Source organism: Taudactylus pleione, unplaced genomic scaffold (assembly GCF_031769625.1).
Source record: "Taudactylus pleione unplaced genomic scaffold, aTauple2 ptg001664l, whole genome shotgun sequence".
NCBI classification, from domain to species: domain Eukaryota; kingdom Metazoa; phylum Chordata; class Amphibia; order Anura; family Myobatrachidae; genus Taudactylus; species Taudactylus pleione.
Genome location: NW_028286061.1, coordinates 377,210 through 393,996, shown reverse-complemented (window position 1 = coordinate 393,996; position 16,787 = coordinate 377,210). Strand labels below are relative to the sequence as shown.

The 16,787-nt window shown below is 48.1% G+C and overlaps 1 protein-coding gene across 1 annotated transcript in view; it reads right to left on the bottom strand.

The window, feature by feature from the left end:
- ACAP1 (ArfGAP with coiled-coil, ankyrin repeat and PH domains 1) overlaps positions 1-16,787 on the bottom strand; it is a 449,099-nt gene that overhangs the window by 381,520 nt on the left and 50,792 nt on the right. Inside the window, exon 2 of the mRNA XM_088464394.1 lies at positions 1,130-1,187. Within this exon, the coding sequence (XP_088320520.1) occupies positions 1,130-1,187 (58 nt within the window). The remainder of the gene's footprint in view (positions 1-1,129; positions 1,188-16,787) is intronic.

Below are 16,787 nucleotides of genomic sequence, written 5' to 3'. Positions count from 1 at the left end.
ATGACTGGTTTTTCTGTTGTGTGAATAGTCCCGCTGATGGATGTACTTGTTATATGTATGACTGGTTTTTCTGTTGTCTGAATAGTCCCGCTGATGGATGTACTTGTTATATGTATGACTGGTTTTTCTGTTGTGTGAATAGTCCCGCTGATGGATGTACTTGTTATATGTATGACTGGTTTTTCTGTTGTGTGAATAGTCCCGCTGATGGATGTACTTGTTATATGTATGACTGGTATTTCTGTTGTGTGAATAGTCCCGCTGATGTATGTACTTGTTATATGTATGACTGGTTTTTCTGTTGTGTGAATAGTCCCGCTGATGTATGTACTTGTTATATGTATGACTGGTTTTTCTGTTGTGTGAATAGTCCCGCTGATGGATGTACTTGTTATATGTATGACTGGTATTTCTGTTGTGTGAATAGTCCCGCTGATGGATGTACTTGTTATATGTATGACTGGTTTTTCTGTTGTGTGAATAGTCCCGCTGATGGATGTACTTGTTATATGTATGACTGGTTTTTCTGTTGTGTGAATAGTCCCGCTGATGGATGTACTTGTTATATGTATGACTGGTATTTCTGTTGTGTGAATAGTCCCGCTGATGTATGTACTTGTTATATGTATGACTGGTTTTTCTGTTGTATGAATTGCGGCCCATAAACGGTGCGAATATTTATTTTTTACGATGTGGACTATTTTGATTAATCATGCACATCGTGTGTTGATTCTGAGTTTACGATGCCGATGCGCGTCCTCGCTGTCATATAGCTGGATCGTAGCTCTTACTAGAAAACCGTAAGATTGTAATCTATTCTGTACAATGTGATACACATGTATGCATCATATCGTATGATCGTAACGACCAATCGGACACCATATCACCACATCGTATGGAGAATTTCAAGGGAAATCGTACAACACATCTTAAGTCGGAATATCGCACCGTGTATGGCGGCTTATGTTCTGCTTGTTCATTTTATTTTCTGATGTTTTTGTGCTATATTATTGCTCTGATGAATATAAGAAATTAAAAAAAAAAAAAAAAGAATCTGTACAGTCCATAAATACAAGTAGAAAGTAATATAACCGGCCATTCCCCTTCCTTCCCCATCCCCTACACCTACCTTCTCCAGGCGATTCTCCAGATCAAAAACCTCTGATTCCACCGTCTCCATTGCCGCCCTGCAAGAGTCACATTGATAGTAAGCGTCAGACATCTGGATTCTGATGATTTACATAAACTAGTGGTCTAACAGTAAGTCTTATATTACAGTAACTCTTATAATGTTCTACAGTATCTAGGCTTGTTTACAGTAATAGCCTGGCAGATGCACCCGCTCACAGGAGCCTGGCATAGCACCCGCTCACAGGAGCCTGGCATAGCACCCAGCAGCTGGGACTAAAGTAGTCACTACTGTATTAGGAAGGCGGGACAGTCCCATAATAGCTGCATTTTTAATCAGGATGTATGTAGACGCTAAAATGTAACACACAATAATTACGGTACTACAACTTTATTTTATACATCATGTAAATAACACAAACAATCTATTTTCTGTCATAGAGACAGATGTATGAAAGACTTAATTTTTACATAACATCAGGTCATCTTATACACACACATTCCACAGCTCATATCCTAACCCCCTGCTCCATGCTCCTTCCTCACTATCTACCCCATCTGTCACCCCTGTCTGTCTGCCCCTCACATTCCACAGCTCATATCCTAACCCCCTGCTCCATGCTCCTTCCTCACTATCTACCCCATCTGTCACCCCTGTCTGTCTGCCCCTCACATTACACAGCATATATCCTAACCCCCTGCTCCATGCTCCTTCCTCACTACCTACCCCATCTGTCACCCCTGTCTGTCTGCCCCTCACATTACACAGCATATATCCTAACCCCCTGCTCCATGCTCCTTCCTCACTACCTACCCCATCTGTCACCCCTGTCTGTCTGCCCCTCACATTACACAGCTCATATCCTAACCCCCTGCTCCATGCTCCTTCCTCACTACCTACCCCATCTGTCACCCCTGTCTGTCTGCCCCTCACATTCCACAGCACATATCCTAACCCCCTGCTCCTTCCTCACTATCTACCCCACCTGTGTCACCCCTGTCTGTCTGCCCCTCACATTCCACAGCACATTCCACAGCACATATCCTAACCAGGGCCGAAACTAGGATTTTTGTCACCAGGGGCAAGACAGTAATTTGGCGCCCCCCATGTAATTCCCCCTTCAGTAGTGCCCATATTGTAATGCCCCCATAGTAATGCCCATATGTTAATACCCCCATAGTAATGCCCCTGTAGTGCCCACCATATAGTAATGCCCCTGTAGTGCCCATGCTCCCATATTAATGCCCCTGTAGTGCCCATGCTTTCATAGTAATGCCCCTGTAGTGCCCATGCTCTCATAGTAATGCCCCTGTATTGCCCATGCCCCATAGTAATATCCCTGTAGTGCCCTTACAGTAATGCCCCTGTAGTGCTCATGCCCCCACAGTAATGCCCCTGTGGTAATGCCCCTGTAGTGCCCATGCCCCAATAGTAATGCCCCTGTAGTGCTCATGCTCCATTAGTAATGCCCCTTATTGCCTATGCCCCCATAGTAATGCCCCTGTGGTAATGCCCCTGCCCCCATAATAATGCCCCTGTAGTGCAGCTTATTAAAAAAAAAAATACTTACCTTGAACCCCGCTCCTGCATCCAGCGTCGCGTCCGGTCCACAGGCTGCTCCTTGGAACTATGGGGGAGATGTCATGACGTCTCCCCCATAGTGCCCGTGAGGAGAGCCGGAAGCTGGAGTTCGGGAGAGAACTCCAGCCTCCGGTTCCGGCTCCACCGCGTCGCTGCAGAGAAGGAGCCGGGCGCCCGCTGGTAATAAATATTACCAGCGGACATCTGGCTTGGAGCCTCTCTGCAGCGCCGGGCTGGAGGTCACTGGCACCAGGTACAGCGGCTCACCCGGTGCACGTGCACCTCCAGCCCCCCCCTAGTTGCGGCCCTGTCCTAACACCCTCCTCACTATCTACCCCATCTGTGTCACCCCTGTCTGTCTGTTCCTCACATTCCACAGCACATATCCTAACCCCCTGCTCCATGCTCTTTCCTCACTATCTACCCCATCTGTGTCACCCCTGTCTGTCTGCCCCTCACATTACACAGCACATATCCTAACCCCCTGCTCCATGCTCCTTCCTCACTATCTACCCCACCTGTGTCACCCCTGACTGTCTGCTCTTCCCCTTTAGAATGTAAGCTCTCACGAGCAGGGCCCTCATCCTCACGTGCTTCTCCTCCCCCAACTTATAGTATAATTTACTCCTAACTCCCCACAACGGCACCTAACACCTTGTTGCTCATGTCCTGCTGCTTGTGTTAGGCAGCTATGTGTATAACCTTGTCCTTGTCCTGCATTGTTTATATTACTATTACTGTGTTTCGTGTGTGCTCATTTATGTACTGTGTTCTGCGGCACCTTTGTGGCGCCATATAAATAAAGGATGATAATAATAACTGATGGTAACTTTTTTTTGGTTGGCAAAAAAAAAAGGGGTGCAGAAAAAATAGAATGGAAAGAAAAACATGGGGGGGGGGGGATACAGGCAAATATCATTCAAAAAATCAAAGCTTCACATTAAGCCAGAAAACACATCAAAATCAGTGTATGACATACACACATGGTAGAGAACACTCCACAACTGCAATAGACAAACCAAAATACAGAACATATCAAAACCTTGAAGTATCAATGTCCGCTTATTGGAAGGCATCGACCCAGGTGATAAAGTGGTTCAGCTGGCATGAATTTATCATTGGTGAGTTAGCGGAAGAAGAATAGGGGCAGTTCAAAGTTTTCGTCCGGAAACTATCATTTATTTTGGACTTAATGAAAGTAAGGGGGGGGGGAGGGGGAGGTTTTTCCTGCTTCCAGAAGTGACCTATAGCTGCCCTGGTAGCAATAAGTACATGACATAAAATATCTGTGGTGAACTGGGACATCATCCTGGAATATATGTAAGAGAGCAGTGGTGGGGGGCAGAGACAGCCGCAGACCAGTAACCTTCAGGATCAAATCCTCTACCTCCAGCCAAAGGGGGCGTATAGCAGAGCGATTCCAGAAAATATGAAAAATCTCACCAATTTGACCACATGCACGCTAACCCAAATTAGATTGGGAAGGTCAAATTTTGTGTAATCTATCGGGGTTCAAATAAATGCGATAGAGCAATTTCATATACATTTCAATATGTGAAATACATCTAGACATTTTAAATACAGGAAAGAAAAGTTGGGACCATACATGCGAGTCTAAACATATATTTAGGTGGTATTCCCATTTAATAATGGCTGGAGACTTATCTGGTTCTTCTGCTGTAAGTATGAGAGAAAACCAAAAAGATATACCTCCTTTGCGAGAGACTGAAGATATACATGAAAAAACAAGGGGAGGAATCCTACCCCACGAGCCTACTAAGGACCTCATTCAGAGCCACTCGCTATTTGCGGTCGTTCGTTCTAAAACAAGGGGTGGCTATTCAAATGAACTGTTCGCTCTTTGCGGTCTGTTCACACCTCTATGTCTGAACGAGCGAGCAAAACTTGCGTTCGTTTTTTGGAAAAATACGCCCCCTGGCCGCTCGCATCCTACGTCATGTCCGCTATTTATTAGATTAATCGAGTACATCGACAAGGGTATGAACTGCTCGCTATTCTTGGGGCTGGTGTTTGCTACCACAATTTTGCGAGCAGTTCTGACTATAAAATAACCCAGTGACGTGGTCAATGACGCTGCTGTATTAATTATGCACATCCATAAAACGCCCGTTTTGACCTTTAAGCACGCCTGCGTTCTGATTTCCACTCCCCATTTTCAAGCACCTTCCCCTGTTACCACCCACATACGCCTCTTTATGTCACTCAAAATAGCAGGCATTCGCTATTTTGCGAGCACATGAATTTCGGCCGCACTGACTGGTTAGCGCATGCGTATAACGATCCGTACGCATGCGCAGTTGGGCTAACATTGCTCGGAACGAACGAGCGGCCGCTTACGAGCGGCTCTGAATCAGGCCCTAAGTGCGGAAAGGATTGAATCCAGTCCCTGACTTATAGAAAGAGGGGATGGAGAAGCTAGCCTGTAATTGGGGCGAAGGAAAGGAAGGTATTATTTATAAAGATGTCACGGAGGGTACGGATACCATTGAGGTGCCAGGGGAGCAGGTTTAAATTTGGGATTAAATATGCTAAACCTTGAATAGAAAGGTGGAGAGATGGCAGGTTAAATTGTAGAAGAGCAGATAGACCATCCCACGCTTTGAGTGATGTCAGAGGTGAGCTTCCGGCTCTATTAGAGCTGGAAGCTCACAGGGGCTTGCGGCAGACAAGACCCTACGACAAGGGTATCGTCGCAAACCCCGATGGTCGGGACCATCTCGACCACACCTGGCCGCTCGCTAAAGCTGTGGGTGGTCACCCCATGTTAAGATCAGAATACCAAGCTCTGCAAGGCCAACCCGGATCGCTAATATAACTGTCCATCTCCCTTTTGACATGTTGTAGAATATGAGGGAGAAGTGAAACATAGGGAACAGGTAGACAAATTTGAAACTACCCTGTGTTGACAGTGCGTATCCTGCCACAACATCCGGGAGTCTCGATCGAGAGCAGTCGAGAGTGTCCTCCTGTAGCTGTAATACCTCGCATATTGCAGAAAATAAAGCCTGTATTGCTGTCCTCCTATTGCAGGAGAAAGTGAGGCTAGCTGTCCTATTGCAGGAGAATGTGAGGCTTGCTGTCCTCCTATTACAGGAGAAAGTGAGGCTAGCTGTCCTATTACAGGAGAATGTGAGGCTAGCTGTCCTATTACAGGAGAATGTGAGGCTAGCTGTCCTATTGCAGGAGAATGTGAGGCTAGCTGTCCTCCTAGAGCAGGAGAATGTGAGGCTAGCTGTCCTATTGCAGTAGAATGTGAGGCTAGCTGTCCTAGTGCAGGAGAATGTGAGGCTAGCTGTCCTATTACAGGAGAATGTGAGGCTAGCTGTCCTATTGCAGGAGAATGTGTGGCTAGCTGTCCTCCTAGAGCAGGAGAATGTGAGGCTAGCTGTCCTATTGCAGCAGAATATGAGGCTAGCTGTCCTATTGCAGGAGAATATGAGGCTAGCTGTCCTATTACAGCAGAATGTGAGGCTAGCTGTCCTATTACAGCAGAATGTGAGGCTAGCTGTCCTATTGCAGGAGAATGTGAGGCTAGCTGTCCTATTACAGGAGAATGTGAGGCTAGCTGTCCTAGTGCAGGAGAATGTGAGGCTAGCTGTCCTCCTAGAGCAGGAGAATGTGAGGCTAGCTGTCCTATTGCAGCAGAATATGAGGCTAGCTGTCCTATTGCAGGAGAATATGAGGCTAGCTGTCCTATTGCAGGAGAATATGAGGCTAGCTGTCCTATTACAGCAGAATGTGAGGCTAGCTGTCCTATTGCAGCAGAATGTGAGGCTAGCTGTCCTATTGCAGCAGAATGTGAGGCTAGCTGTCCTATTGCAGGAGAATGTGAGGCTAGCTGTCCTATTGCAGGAGAATGTGAGGCTAGCTGTCCTCCTATTGCAGGAGAATGTGAGGCTAGCTGTCCTCCTATTGCAGGAGAATGTGAGGCTAGCTGTCCTATTGCAGCAGAATGTGAGGCTAGCTGTCCTATTGCAGGAGAATGTGAGGCTAGCTGTCCTATTGCAGGAGAATGTGAGGCTAGCTGTCCTATTGCAGGAGAATGTGAGGCTAGCTGTCCTCCTATTGCAGGAGAATGTGAGGCTAGCTGTCCTCCTATTGCAGGAGAATGTGAGGCTAGCTGTCCTATTGCAGCAGAATGTGAGGCTACCTCTCCTCCTATTGCAGGAGAATGTGAGGCTAGCTGTCCTATTGCAGGAGAATGTGAGGCTAGCTGTCCTATTGCAGGAGAAAGTGAGGCTAGCTGTCCTCCTAGAGCAGGAGAATGTGAGGCTAGCTGTCCTATTGCAGGAGAATGTGAGGCTAGCTGTCCTCCTAGTGCAGGAGAATGTGAGGCTAGCTGTCCTATTGCAAGAGAATGTGAGGCTAGCTGTCCTATTGCAGGAGAATGTGAGGCTAGCTGTCCTATTGCAAGAGAATGTGAGGCTAGTTGTCCTATTGCAGGAGAATGTAAAGCTAGCTGTCCTATTGCAGGAGAATGTGAGGCTAGCGGTCCTCCTATTGCAGGAGAATGTGATGCTAGCTGTCCTATTACAGGAGAATGTGAGGCTAGCTGTCCTAGTGCAGGAGAATGTGAGGCTAGCTGTCCTATTGCAGGAGAATGTGAGGCTAGCTGTCCTCCTAGTGCAAGAGAATGTGAGGCTAGCTGTCCTATTGCAGGAGAATGTGAGGCTAGCTGTCCTATTACAGGAGAATGTGTGGCTAGCTGTCCTATTGCAGGAGAATGTGAGGCTAGCGGTCCTCCTATTGCAGGAGAATGTGAGGCTAGCTGTCCTATTACAGGAGAATGTGAGGCTAGCTGTCCTATTACAGGAGAATGTGAGGCTAGCTGTCCTATTGCAGGAGAATGTGAGGCTAGCTGTCCTATTACAGGAGAATGTGTGGCTAGCTGTCCTATTACAGGAGAATGTGAGGCTAGCTGTCCTAGTGCAGGAGAATGTGAGGCTAGCTGTCCTATTGCAGGAGAATGTGAGGCTAGCTGTCCTCCTAGAGCAGGAGAATGTGAGGCTAGCTGTCCTATTGCAGTAGAATGTGAGGCTAGCTGTCCTAGTGCAGGAGAATGTGAGGCTAGCTGTCCTATTACAGGAGAATGTGAGGCTAGCTGTCCTATTACAGCAGAATGTGAGGCTAGCTGTCCTATTGCAGGAGAATGTGAGGCTAGCTGTCCTATTGCAGGAGAATGTGTGGCTAGCTGTCCTCCTAGAGCAGGAGAATGTGAGGCTAGCTGTCCTATTGCAGCAGAATATGAGGCTAGCTGTCCTATTGCAGGAGAATATGAGGCTAGCTGTCCTATTACAGCAGAATGTGAGGCTAGCTGTCCTATTACAGCAGAATGTGAGGCTAGCTGTCCTATTGCAGGAGAATGTGAGGCTAGCTGTCCTATTACAGGAGAATGTGAGGCTAGCTGTCCTAGTGCAGGAGAATGTGAGGCTAGCTGTCCTCCTAGAGCAGGAGAATGTGAGGCTAGCTGTCCTATTGCAGCAGAATATGAGGCTAGCTGTCCTATTGCAGGAGAATATGAGGCTAGCTGTCCTATTGCAGGAGAATATGAGGCTAGCTGTCCTATTACAGCAGAATGTGAGGCTAGCTGTCCTATTGCAGCAGAATGTGAGGCTAGCTGTCCTATTGCAGCAGAATGTGAGGCTAGCTGTCCTATTGCAGGAGAATGTGAGGCTAGCTGTCCTATTGCAGGAGAATGTGAGGCTAGCTGTCCTCCTATTGCAGGAGAATGTGAGGCTACCTCTCCTCCTATTGCAGGAGAATGTGAGGCTAGCTGTCCTATTGCAGTAGAATGTGAGGCTAGCTGTCCTATTGCAGGAGAAAGTGAGGCTAGCTGTCCTCCTAGAGCAGGAGAATGTGAGGCTAGCTGTCCTATTGCAGGAGAATGTGAGGCTAGCTGTCCTCCTAGTGCAGGAGAATGTGAGGCTAGCTGTCCTATTGCAAGAGAATGTAAAGCTAGCTGTCCTATTGCAGGAGAATGTGAGGCTAGCAGTCCTCCTATTGCAGGAGAATGTGAGGCTAGCTGTCCTATTACAGGAGAATGTGAGGCTAGCTGTCCTAGTGCAGGAGAATGTGAGGCTAGCTGTCTTCCTAGTGCAAGAGAATGTGAGGCTAGCTCTCCTCCTATTACAGGAGAATGTGAGGCTAGCTGTCCTCCTAGTGCAGGAGAATGTGAGGCTAGCTGTCCTATTGCAGGAGAATGTGAGGCTAGTTGTCCTATTGCAGGAGAATGTAAAGCTAGCTGTCCTATTGCAGGAGAATGTGAGGCTAGCGGTCCTCCTATTGCAGGAGAATGTGAGGCTAGCTGTCCTATTACAGGAGAATGTGAGGCTAGCTGTCCTCCTATTGCAGGAGAATATGAGGCTAGCTGTCCTATTGCAGTAGAATGTGAGGCTAGCTGTCCTCCTAGTGCAGGAGAATGTGAGGCTAGCTGTTCTCCTAATACAGGAGAATGTGAGGCTAGCTCTCCTCCTATTACAGGAGAATGTGAGGCTAGCTCTCCTCCTATTACAGGAGAATGTGAGGCTAGCTGTCCTATTGCAGGAGAATGTGAGGCTAGCTGTCCTATTGCAAGAGAATGTGAGGCTTGCTGTCCTCCTATTGCAGGAGAATGTGAGGCTAGCTGTCCTCCTATTGCAGGAGAATGTGAGGCTAGCTGTCCTCCTATTGCAGGAGAATGTGAGGCTAGCTTTCCTAGTGCAGGAGAATGTGAGGCTAGTTGTCCTATTGCAGAAGAATGTCAGGCTAGCGGTCCTCCTATTGCAGGAGAATGTGAGGCTAGCTGTCCTATTACAGGAGAATGTGAGGCTAGCGGTCCTCCTATTGCAGGAGAATATGAGGCTAGCTGTCCTATTGCAGTAGAATGTGAGGCTAGCTGTCCTCCTAGTGCAGGAGAATGTGAGGCTAGCTCTCCTCCTATTACAGGAGAATGTGAGGCTAGCTCTCCTCCTATTACAGGAGAATGTGAGGCTAGCTCTCCTCCTATTACAGGAGAATGTGAGGCTAGCTGTCCTATTGCAGGAGAATGTGAGGCTAGCTGTCCTATTGCAGGAGAATGTGAGGCTTGCTGTCCTCCTATTGCAGGAGAATGTGAGGCTAGCTGTCCTCCTATTGCAGGAGAATGTGAGGCTAGCTGTCCTCCTATTGCAGGAGAATGTGAGGCTAGCTGTCCTCCTATTGCAGGAGAATGTGAGGCTAGTTGTCCTATTGCAGAAGAATGTCAGGCTAGCGGTCCTCCTATTGCAGGAGAATGTGAGGCTAGCTGTCCTATTACAGGAGAATGTGAGGCTAGCGGTCCTCCTATTGCAGGAGAATATGAGGCTAGCTGTCCTATTGCAGTAGAATGTGAGGCTAGCTGTCCTCCTAGTGCAGGAGAATGTGAGGCTAGCTCTCCTCCTATTACAGGAGAATGTGAGGCTAGCTCTCCTCCTATTACAGGAGAATGTGAGGCTAGCTCTCCTCCTATTACAGGAGAATGTGAGGCTAGCTGTCCTATTGCAGGAGAATGTGAGGCTAGCTGTCCTATTGCAGGAGAATGTGAGGCTTGCTGTCCTCCTATTGCAGGAGAATGTGAGGCTAGCTGTCCTCCTATTGCAGGAGAATGTGAGGCTAGCTGTCCTCCTATTGCAGGAGAATGTGAGGCTAGCTTTCCTAGTGCAGGAGAATGTGAGGCTAGTTGTCCTATTGCAGGAGAATGTCAGGCTAGCGGTCCTCCTATTGCAGGAGAATGTGAGGCTAGCTGTCCTATTACAGGAGAATGTGAGGCTAGCGGTCCTCCTATTGCAGGAGAATATGAGGCTAGCTGTCCTCCTAGTGCAGGAGAATGTGAGGCTAGCTGTTCTCCTATTACAGGAGAATGTGAGGCTAGCTCTCCTCCTATTACAGGAGAATGTGAGGCTAGCTTTCCTCCTATTACAGGAGAATGTGAGGCTAGCTCTCCTCCTATTACAGGAGAATGTGAGGCTAGCTGTCCTATTGCAGGAGAATGTGAGGCTTGCTGTCCTCCTATTGCAGGAGAATGTGAGGCTTGCTGTCCTCCTATTGCAGGAGAATGTGAGGCTAGCTGTCCTCCTATTGCAGGAGAATGTGAGGCTAGCTGTCCTATTGCAGGAGATGTGAGGCTAGCTGTCCTCCTAGTGCAGGAGAATGTGTGGCTAGCTGTCCTACTATTGCAGGAGTATGTGAAGCTAGCTGTCCTATTGTAGGAGAATGTGAGGCTTCCTGACTTCCTATGGCAGGAGAATGTGAGGCTAGCTGTCCTATTGCAGCAGAATATGAGGCTAGCTGTCCTATTACAGGAGAATGTGAAGCTAGCTGTCCTATTGCAGGAGAATGTGAGGCTAGCTGTCCTATTACAGGAGAATGTGAGGCTAGCTGTCCTCCTATTGCAGGAGAATGTGAGGCTACCTCTCCTCCTATTGCAGGAGAATGTGAGGCTAGCTGTCCTATTGCAGTAGAATGTGAGGCTAGCTGTCCTATTGCAGGAGAAAGTGAGGCTAGCTGTCCTCCTAGAGCAGGAGAATGTGAGGCTAGCTGTCCTATTGCAGGAGAATGTGAGGCTAGCTGTCCTCCTAGTGCAGGAGAATGTGAGGCTAGCTGTCCTATTGCAAGAGAATGTGAGGCTAGTTGTCCTATTGCAAGAGAATGTGAGGCTAGCTGTCCTATTGCAGGAGAATGTGAGGCTAGCTGTCCTATTACAGGAGAATGTGAGGCTAGCTGTCCTAGTGCAGGAGAATGTGAGGCTAGCTGTCTTCCTAGTGCAAGAGAATGTGAGGCTAGCTGTCCTCCTAGTGCAGGAGAATGTGAGGCTAGCTGTCCTATTGCAGGAGAATGTGAGGCTAGCTGTCCTCCTAGTGCAGGAGAATGTGAGGCTAGCTGTCCTATTGCAGGAGAATGTGAGGCTAGTTGTCCTATTGCAGGAGAATGTAAAGCTAGCTGTCCTATTGCAGGAGAATGTGAGGCTAGCGGTCCTCCTATTGCAGGAGAATGTGAGGCTAGCTGTCCTATTACAGGAGAATGTGAGGCTAGCTGTCCTCCTATTGCAGGAGAATATGAGGCTAGCTGTCCTATTGCAGTAGAATGTGAGGCTAGCTGTCCTCCTAGTGCAGGAGAATGTGAGGCTAGCTGTTCTCCTAATACAGGAGAATGTGAGGCTAGCTCTCCTCCTATTACAGGAGAATGTGAGGCTAGCTCTCCTCCTATTACAGGAGAATGTGAGGCTAGCTGTCCTATTGCAGGAGAATGTGAGGCTAGCTGTCCTATTGCAGGAGAATGTGAGGCTTGCTGTCCTCCTATTGCAGGAGAATGTGAGGCTAGCTGTCCTCCTATTGCAGGAGAATGTGAGGCTAGCTGTCCTCCTATTGCAGGAGAATGTGAGGCTAGCTTTCCTAGTGCAGGAGAATGTGAGGCTAGTTGTCCTATTGCAGAAGAATGTCAGGCTAGCGGTCCTCCTATTGCAGGAGAATGTGAGGCTAGCTGTCCTATTACAGGAGAATGTGAGGCTAGCGGTCCTCCTATTGCAGGAGAATATGAGGCTAGCTGTCCTATTGCAGTAGAATGTGAGGCTAGCTGTCCTCCTAGTGCAGGAGAATGTGAGGCTAGCTCTCCTCCTATTACAGGAGAATGTGAGGCTAGCTCTCCTCCTATTACAGGAGAATGTGAGGCTAGCTCTCCTCCTATTACAGGAGAATGTGAGGCTAGCTGTCCTATTGCAGGAGAATGTGAGGCTAGCTGTCCTATTGCAGGAGAATGTGAGGCTTGCTGTCCTCCTATTGCAGGAGAATGTGAGGCTAGCTGTCCTCCTATTGCAGGAGAATGTGAGGCTAGCTGTCCTCCTATTGCAGGAGAATGTGAGGCTAGCTTTGCTAGTGCAGGAGAATGTGAGGCTAGTTGTCCTATTGCAGGAGAATGTCAGGCTAGCGGTCCTCCTATTGCAGGAGAATGTGAGGCTAGCTGTCCTATTACAGGAGAATGTGAGGCTAGCGGTCCTCCTATTGCAGGAGAATATGAGGCTAGCTGTCCTATTGCAGTAGAATGTGAGGCTAGCTGTCCTCCTAGTGCAGGAGAATGTGAGGCTAGCTGTTCTCCTAATACAGGAGAATGTGAGGCTAGCTCTCCTCCTATTACAGGAGAATGTGAGGCTAGCTCTCCTCCTATTACAGGAGAATGTGAGGCTAGCTGTCCTATTGCAGGAGAATGTGAGGCTTGCTGTCCTCCTATTGCAGGAGAATGTGAGGCTAGCTGTCCTCCTATTGCAGGAGAATGTGAGGCTAGCTGTCCTATTGCAGGAGATGTGAGGCTAGCTGTCCTCCTAGTGCAGGAGAATGTGTGGCTAGCTGTCCTACTATTGCAGGAGTATGTGAAGCTAGCTGTCCTATTGTAGGAGAATGTGAGGCTTCCTGTCTTCCTATTGCAGGAGAATGTGAGGCTAGCTGTCCTATTGCAGCAGAATATGAGGCTAGCTGTCCTATTACAGGAGAATGTGAAGCTAGCTGTCCTATTGCAGGAGAATGTGAGGCTAGCTGTCCTATTACAGGAGAATGTGAGGCTAGCTGTCCTCCTATTGCAGGAGAATGTGAGGCTAGCTGTCCTCCTATTGCAGGAGAATGTGAGGCTAGCTGTCCTCCTATTGCAGGAGAATGTGAGGCTAGCTGTCCTATTGCAGCAGAATGTGAGGCTAGCTGTCCTATTGCAGCAGAATGTGAGGCTAACTGTCCTATTGCAGGAGAATGTGAGGCTAGCTCTCCTACTATTGCAGGAGAATGTGAGGCTAGCTCTCCTACTATTGCAGGAGAATGTGAGGCTAGCTCTCCTACTATTGCAGGAGAATGTGAGGCTAGCTCTCCTACTATTGCAGGAGAATGTGAGGCTAGCTGTCCTATTACAGGAGAATGTGAGGCTAGCTGTCCTATTGCAGGAGAATGTGAGGCTAGCTGTCCTATTACAGGAGAATGTGAGGCTAGCTGTCCTATTGCAGGAGAATGTGAGGCTAGCTGTCCTCCTATTGCAGGAGAATGAGAGGATAGCTCTCCTCCGATTGCAGGAGAATGTGAGGCTAGCTGTCCTCCTATTACAGGAGGATGTGAGGCTAGCTGTACTATTGCAGGAGAATGTGAGGCTAGCTGTCCTATTACAGGAGAATGTGAGGCTAGCTGTCCTATTACAGGAGAATGTGAGGCTAGCTGTCCTATTACAGGAGAATGTGAGGCTAGCTGTCCTATTACAGGAGAAAGTGAGGCTAGCTGTCCTATTGCAGGAGAATGTGAGGCTAGCTGTCCTATTGCAGGAGAATGTGAGGCTAACTGTCCTGCTATTACAAGAGAATGTGAGGCTAGCTCTCCTCCTATTACAGGAGAATGTGAGGCTAGCTCTCCTCCTATTACAGGAGAATGTGAGGCTAGCTGTCCTATTGTAGGAGAATGTGAGGCTAGTTGTCCTATTGCAGGAGAATGTGAGGCTAGCTGTCCTATTACAGGAGAATGTGAGGCTAGCTCTCCTCCTATTGCAGCAGAATATGAGGCTAGCTGTCCTATTGCAGGAGAATGTGAGGCTAGCTGTCATAATGCAGCAGAATGTGAGTCTAGCTCTCCTCCTATTGCAGCAGAATATGAGGCTAGCTGTCCTATTGCAGGAGAATGTGAGGCTAGCTGTCCTATTGCAGGAGAATGTGAGGCTAGCTGTCCTATTACAGCAGAATGTGAGGCTAGCTGTCCTATTGCAGCAAAATGTGAGGCTAGCTGTCCTATTGCAGCAGAATGTGAGGCTAGCTGTCCTCCTATTAAAGGAGAATGTGTGGCTAGCTGTCCTATTGCAGGAGAATGTGAGGCTAGCTGTCCTATTACAGGAGAATGTGAGGCTAGCTGTCCTATTACAGGAGAATGTAAGGCTAGCTGTCCTCCTATTGCAGGAGAATGTAAGGCTAGCTGTCCTCCTATTGCAGGAGAATGTAAGGCTAGCTGTCCTCCTATTGCAGGAGAATGTGAGGCTAGCTGTCCTATTGCAGGAGAATGTGAGGCTAGCTGTCCTATTGCAGGAGAATGTGAGGCTAGCTGTCCTGCTATTGCAGGAGAATGTGAGGCTAGCTGTGCTATTGCAGCAGAATGTGAGGCTAGCTGTCCTATTGCAGGAGAATGTGAGGCTAGCTGTCCTATTGCAGGAGAATGAGAGGCTAGCTCTCCTCCTATTGCAGGAGAATGTGAGGCTAGCTGTCTTATTGCAGGAGAATGTGAGGCTAGCTCTCCTCCTATTGCAGGAGAATGTGAGGCTAGATGTCCTCCTATTGCAGGAGAATGTGAGGCTAGCTGTCCTATTGCAGGAGAATGTGAGGCTAGCTGTCCTATTGTAGGAGAATGAGAGCCTACCTGTCTTCCTATTACAGGAGAATGTGAGGCTAGCTGTCCTATTGCAGGAGAATGTGAGACTAGCTGTCCTTTTACAGGAGAATGTGAGGCTAGCTGTCCTCCTATTGCAGGAGAATGTGAGGCTAGCTGTCCTATTAGAGGAGAATGTAAGGCTAGCTGCCCTCCTATTGCAGGAGAATGTGAGGCTAGCTGTCCTATTGCAGGAGAATGTGAGGCTAACTGTCCTATTGCAGCAGAATGTGAGGCTAGCTGTCCTATTGCAGGAGAATGTGAGGCTAACTGTCGTATTGCAGGAGAATGTGAGGCTAGCTCTCCTCCTATTGCAGGAGAATGTGAGGCTAGCTGTCCTATTGCAGGAGAATGTGAGGCTAGCTGTCCTATTGCAACAGAATGTGAGGCTAGCTGTCCTATTACAGGAGAATGTGAGGCTAGCTGTTCTATTGCAGGAGAAAGTGAGGCTAGCTGTCCTATTGCAGGAGAATGTGAGGCTAGCTGTCCTCCTATTACAGGAGAATGTGAGGCTAGCTGTCCTCCTATTACAGGAGAATGTGAGGCTAGCTGTCCTCCTATTACAGGAGAATGTGAGGCTAGCTGTCCTATTGCAGGAGAATGTGAGGCTAGCTGTCCTATTACAGGAGAATGTGAGGCTAGCTGTCCTATTGCAGGAGAATGTGAGGCTAGCTGTCCTATTGCAGGAGAATGTGAGGCTAGCTGTCCTATTGCAGGAGAATGTGAGGCTAGCTGTCCTATTGCAGGAGAATGTGAGGCTAACTGTCCTGCTATTACAAGAGAATGTGAGGCTAGCTCTCCTCCTATTACAGGAGAATGTGAGGCTAGCTGTCCTATTGTAGGAGAATGTGAGGCTTGTTGTCCTATTGCAGGAGAATGTGAGGCTAGCTGTCCTATTACAGGAGAATGTGAGGCTAGCTCTCCTCCTATTGCAGCAGAATATGAGGCTAGCTGTCCTATTGAAGAAGAATGTGAGGCTAGCTGTCATAATGCAGCAGAATGTGAGGCTAGCTCTCCTCCTATTGCAGCAGAATATGAGGCTAGCTGTCCTATTGCAGGAGAATGTGAGGCTAGCTGTCCTATTACAGCAGAATGTGAGGCTAGCTGTCCTATTGCAGCAAAATGTGAGACTAGCTGTCCTATTGCAGCAGAATGTGAGGCTAGCTGTCCTCCTATTAAAGCAGAATGTGTGGCTAGCTGTCCTATTGCAGGAGAATGTAAGGCTACCTGTCGTCCTATTGCTGGAGAATGTGAGGCTACCTGTCTTCCTATTGCAAGAGAATGTGAGGCTAGCTGTCCTATTGCAAGAGAATGTGAGGCTAGCTCTCCTCCTATTGCAGGAGAATGTGAGGCTAGCTGTCCTATTGCAGGAGAATGTGAGGCTAGCTGTCCTATTGTAGGAGAATGTGAGGCTAGCTGTCCCATTGCAGGAGAATGTGAGACTAGCTGTCCTTTTTCAGGAGAATGTGAGGCTAGCTGTCCTCCTATTGCAGGAGAATGTGAGGCTAGCTGTCCTATTAGAGGAGAATGTAAGGCTAGCTGCCCTCCTATTGCTGGAGAATGTGAGGCTAGCTGTCCTATTGCAGTAGAATGTGAGGCTAGCTGTCCTATTGCAGTAGAATGTGAGGCTAGCTGTCCTCCTAGTGCAGGAGAATGTGAGGCTAGCTGTCCTATTGCAGGAGAATGTG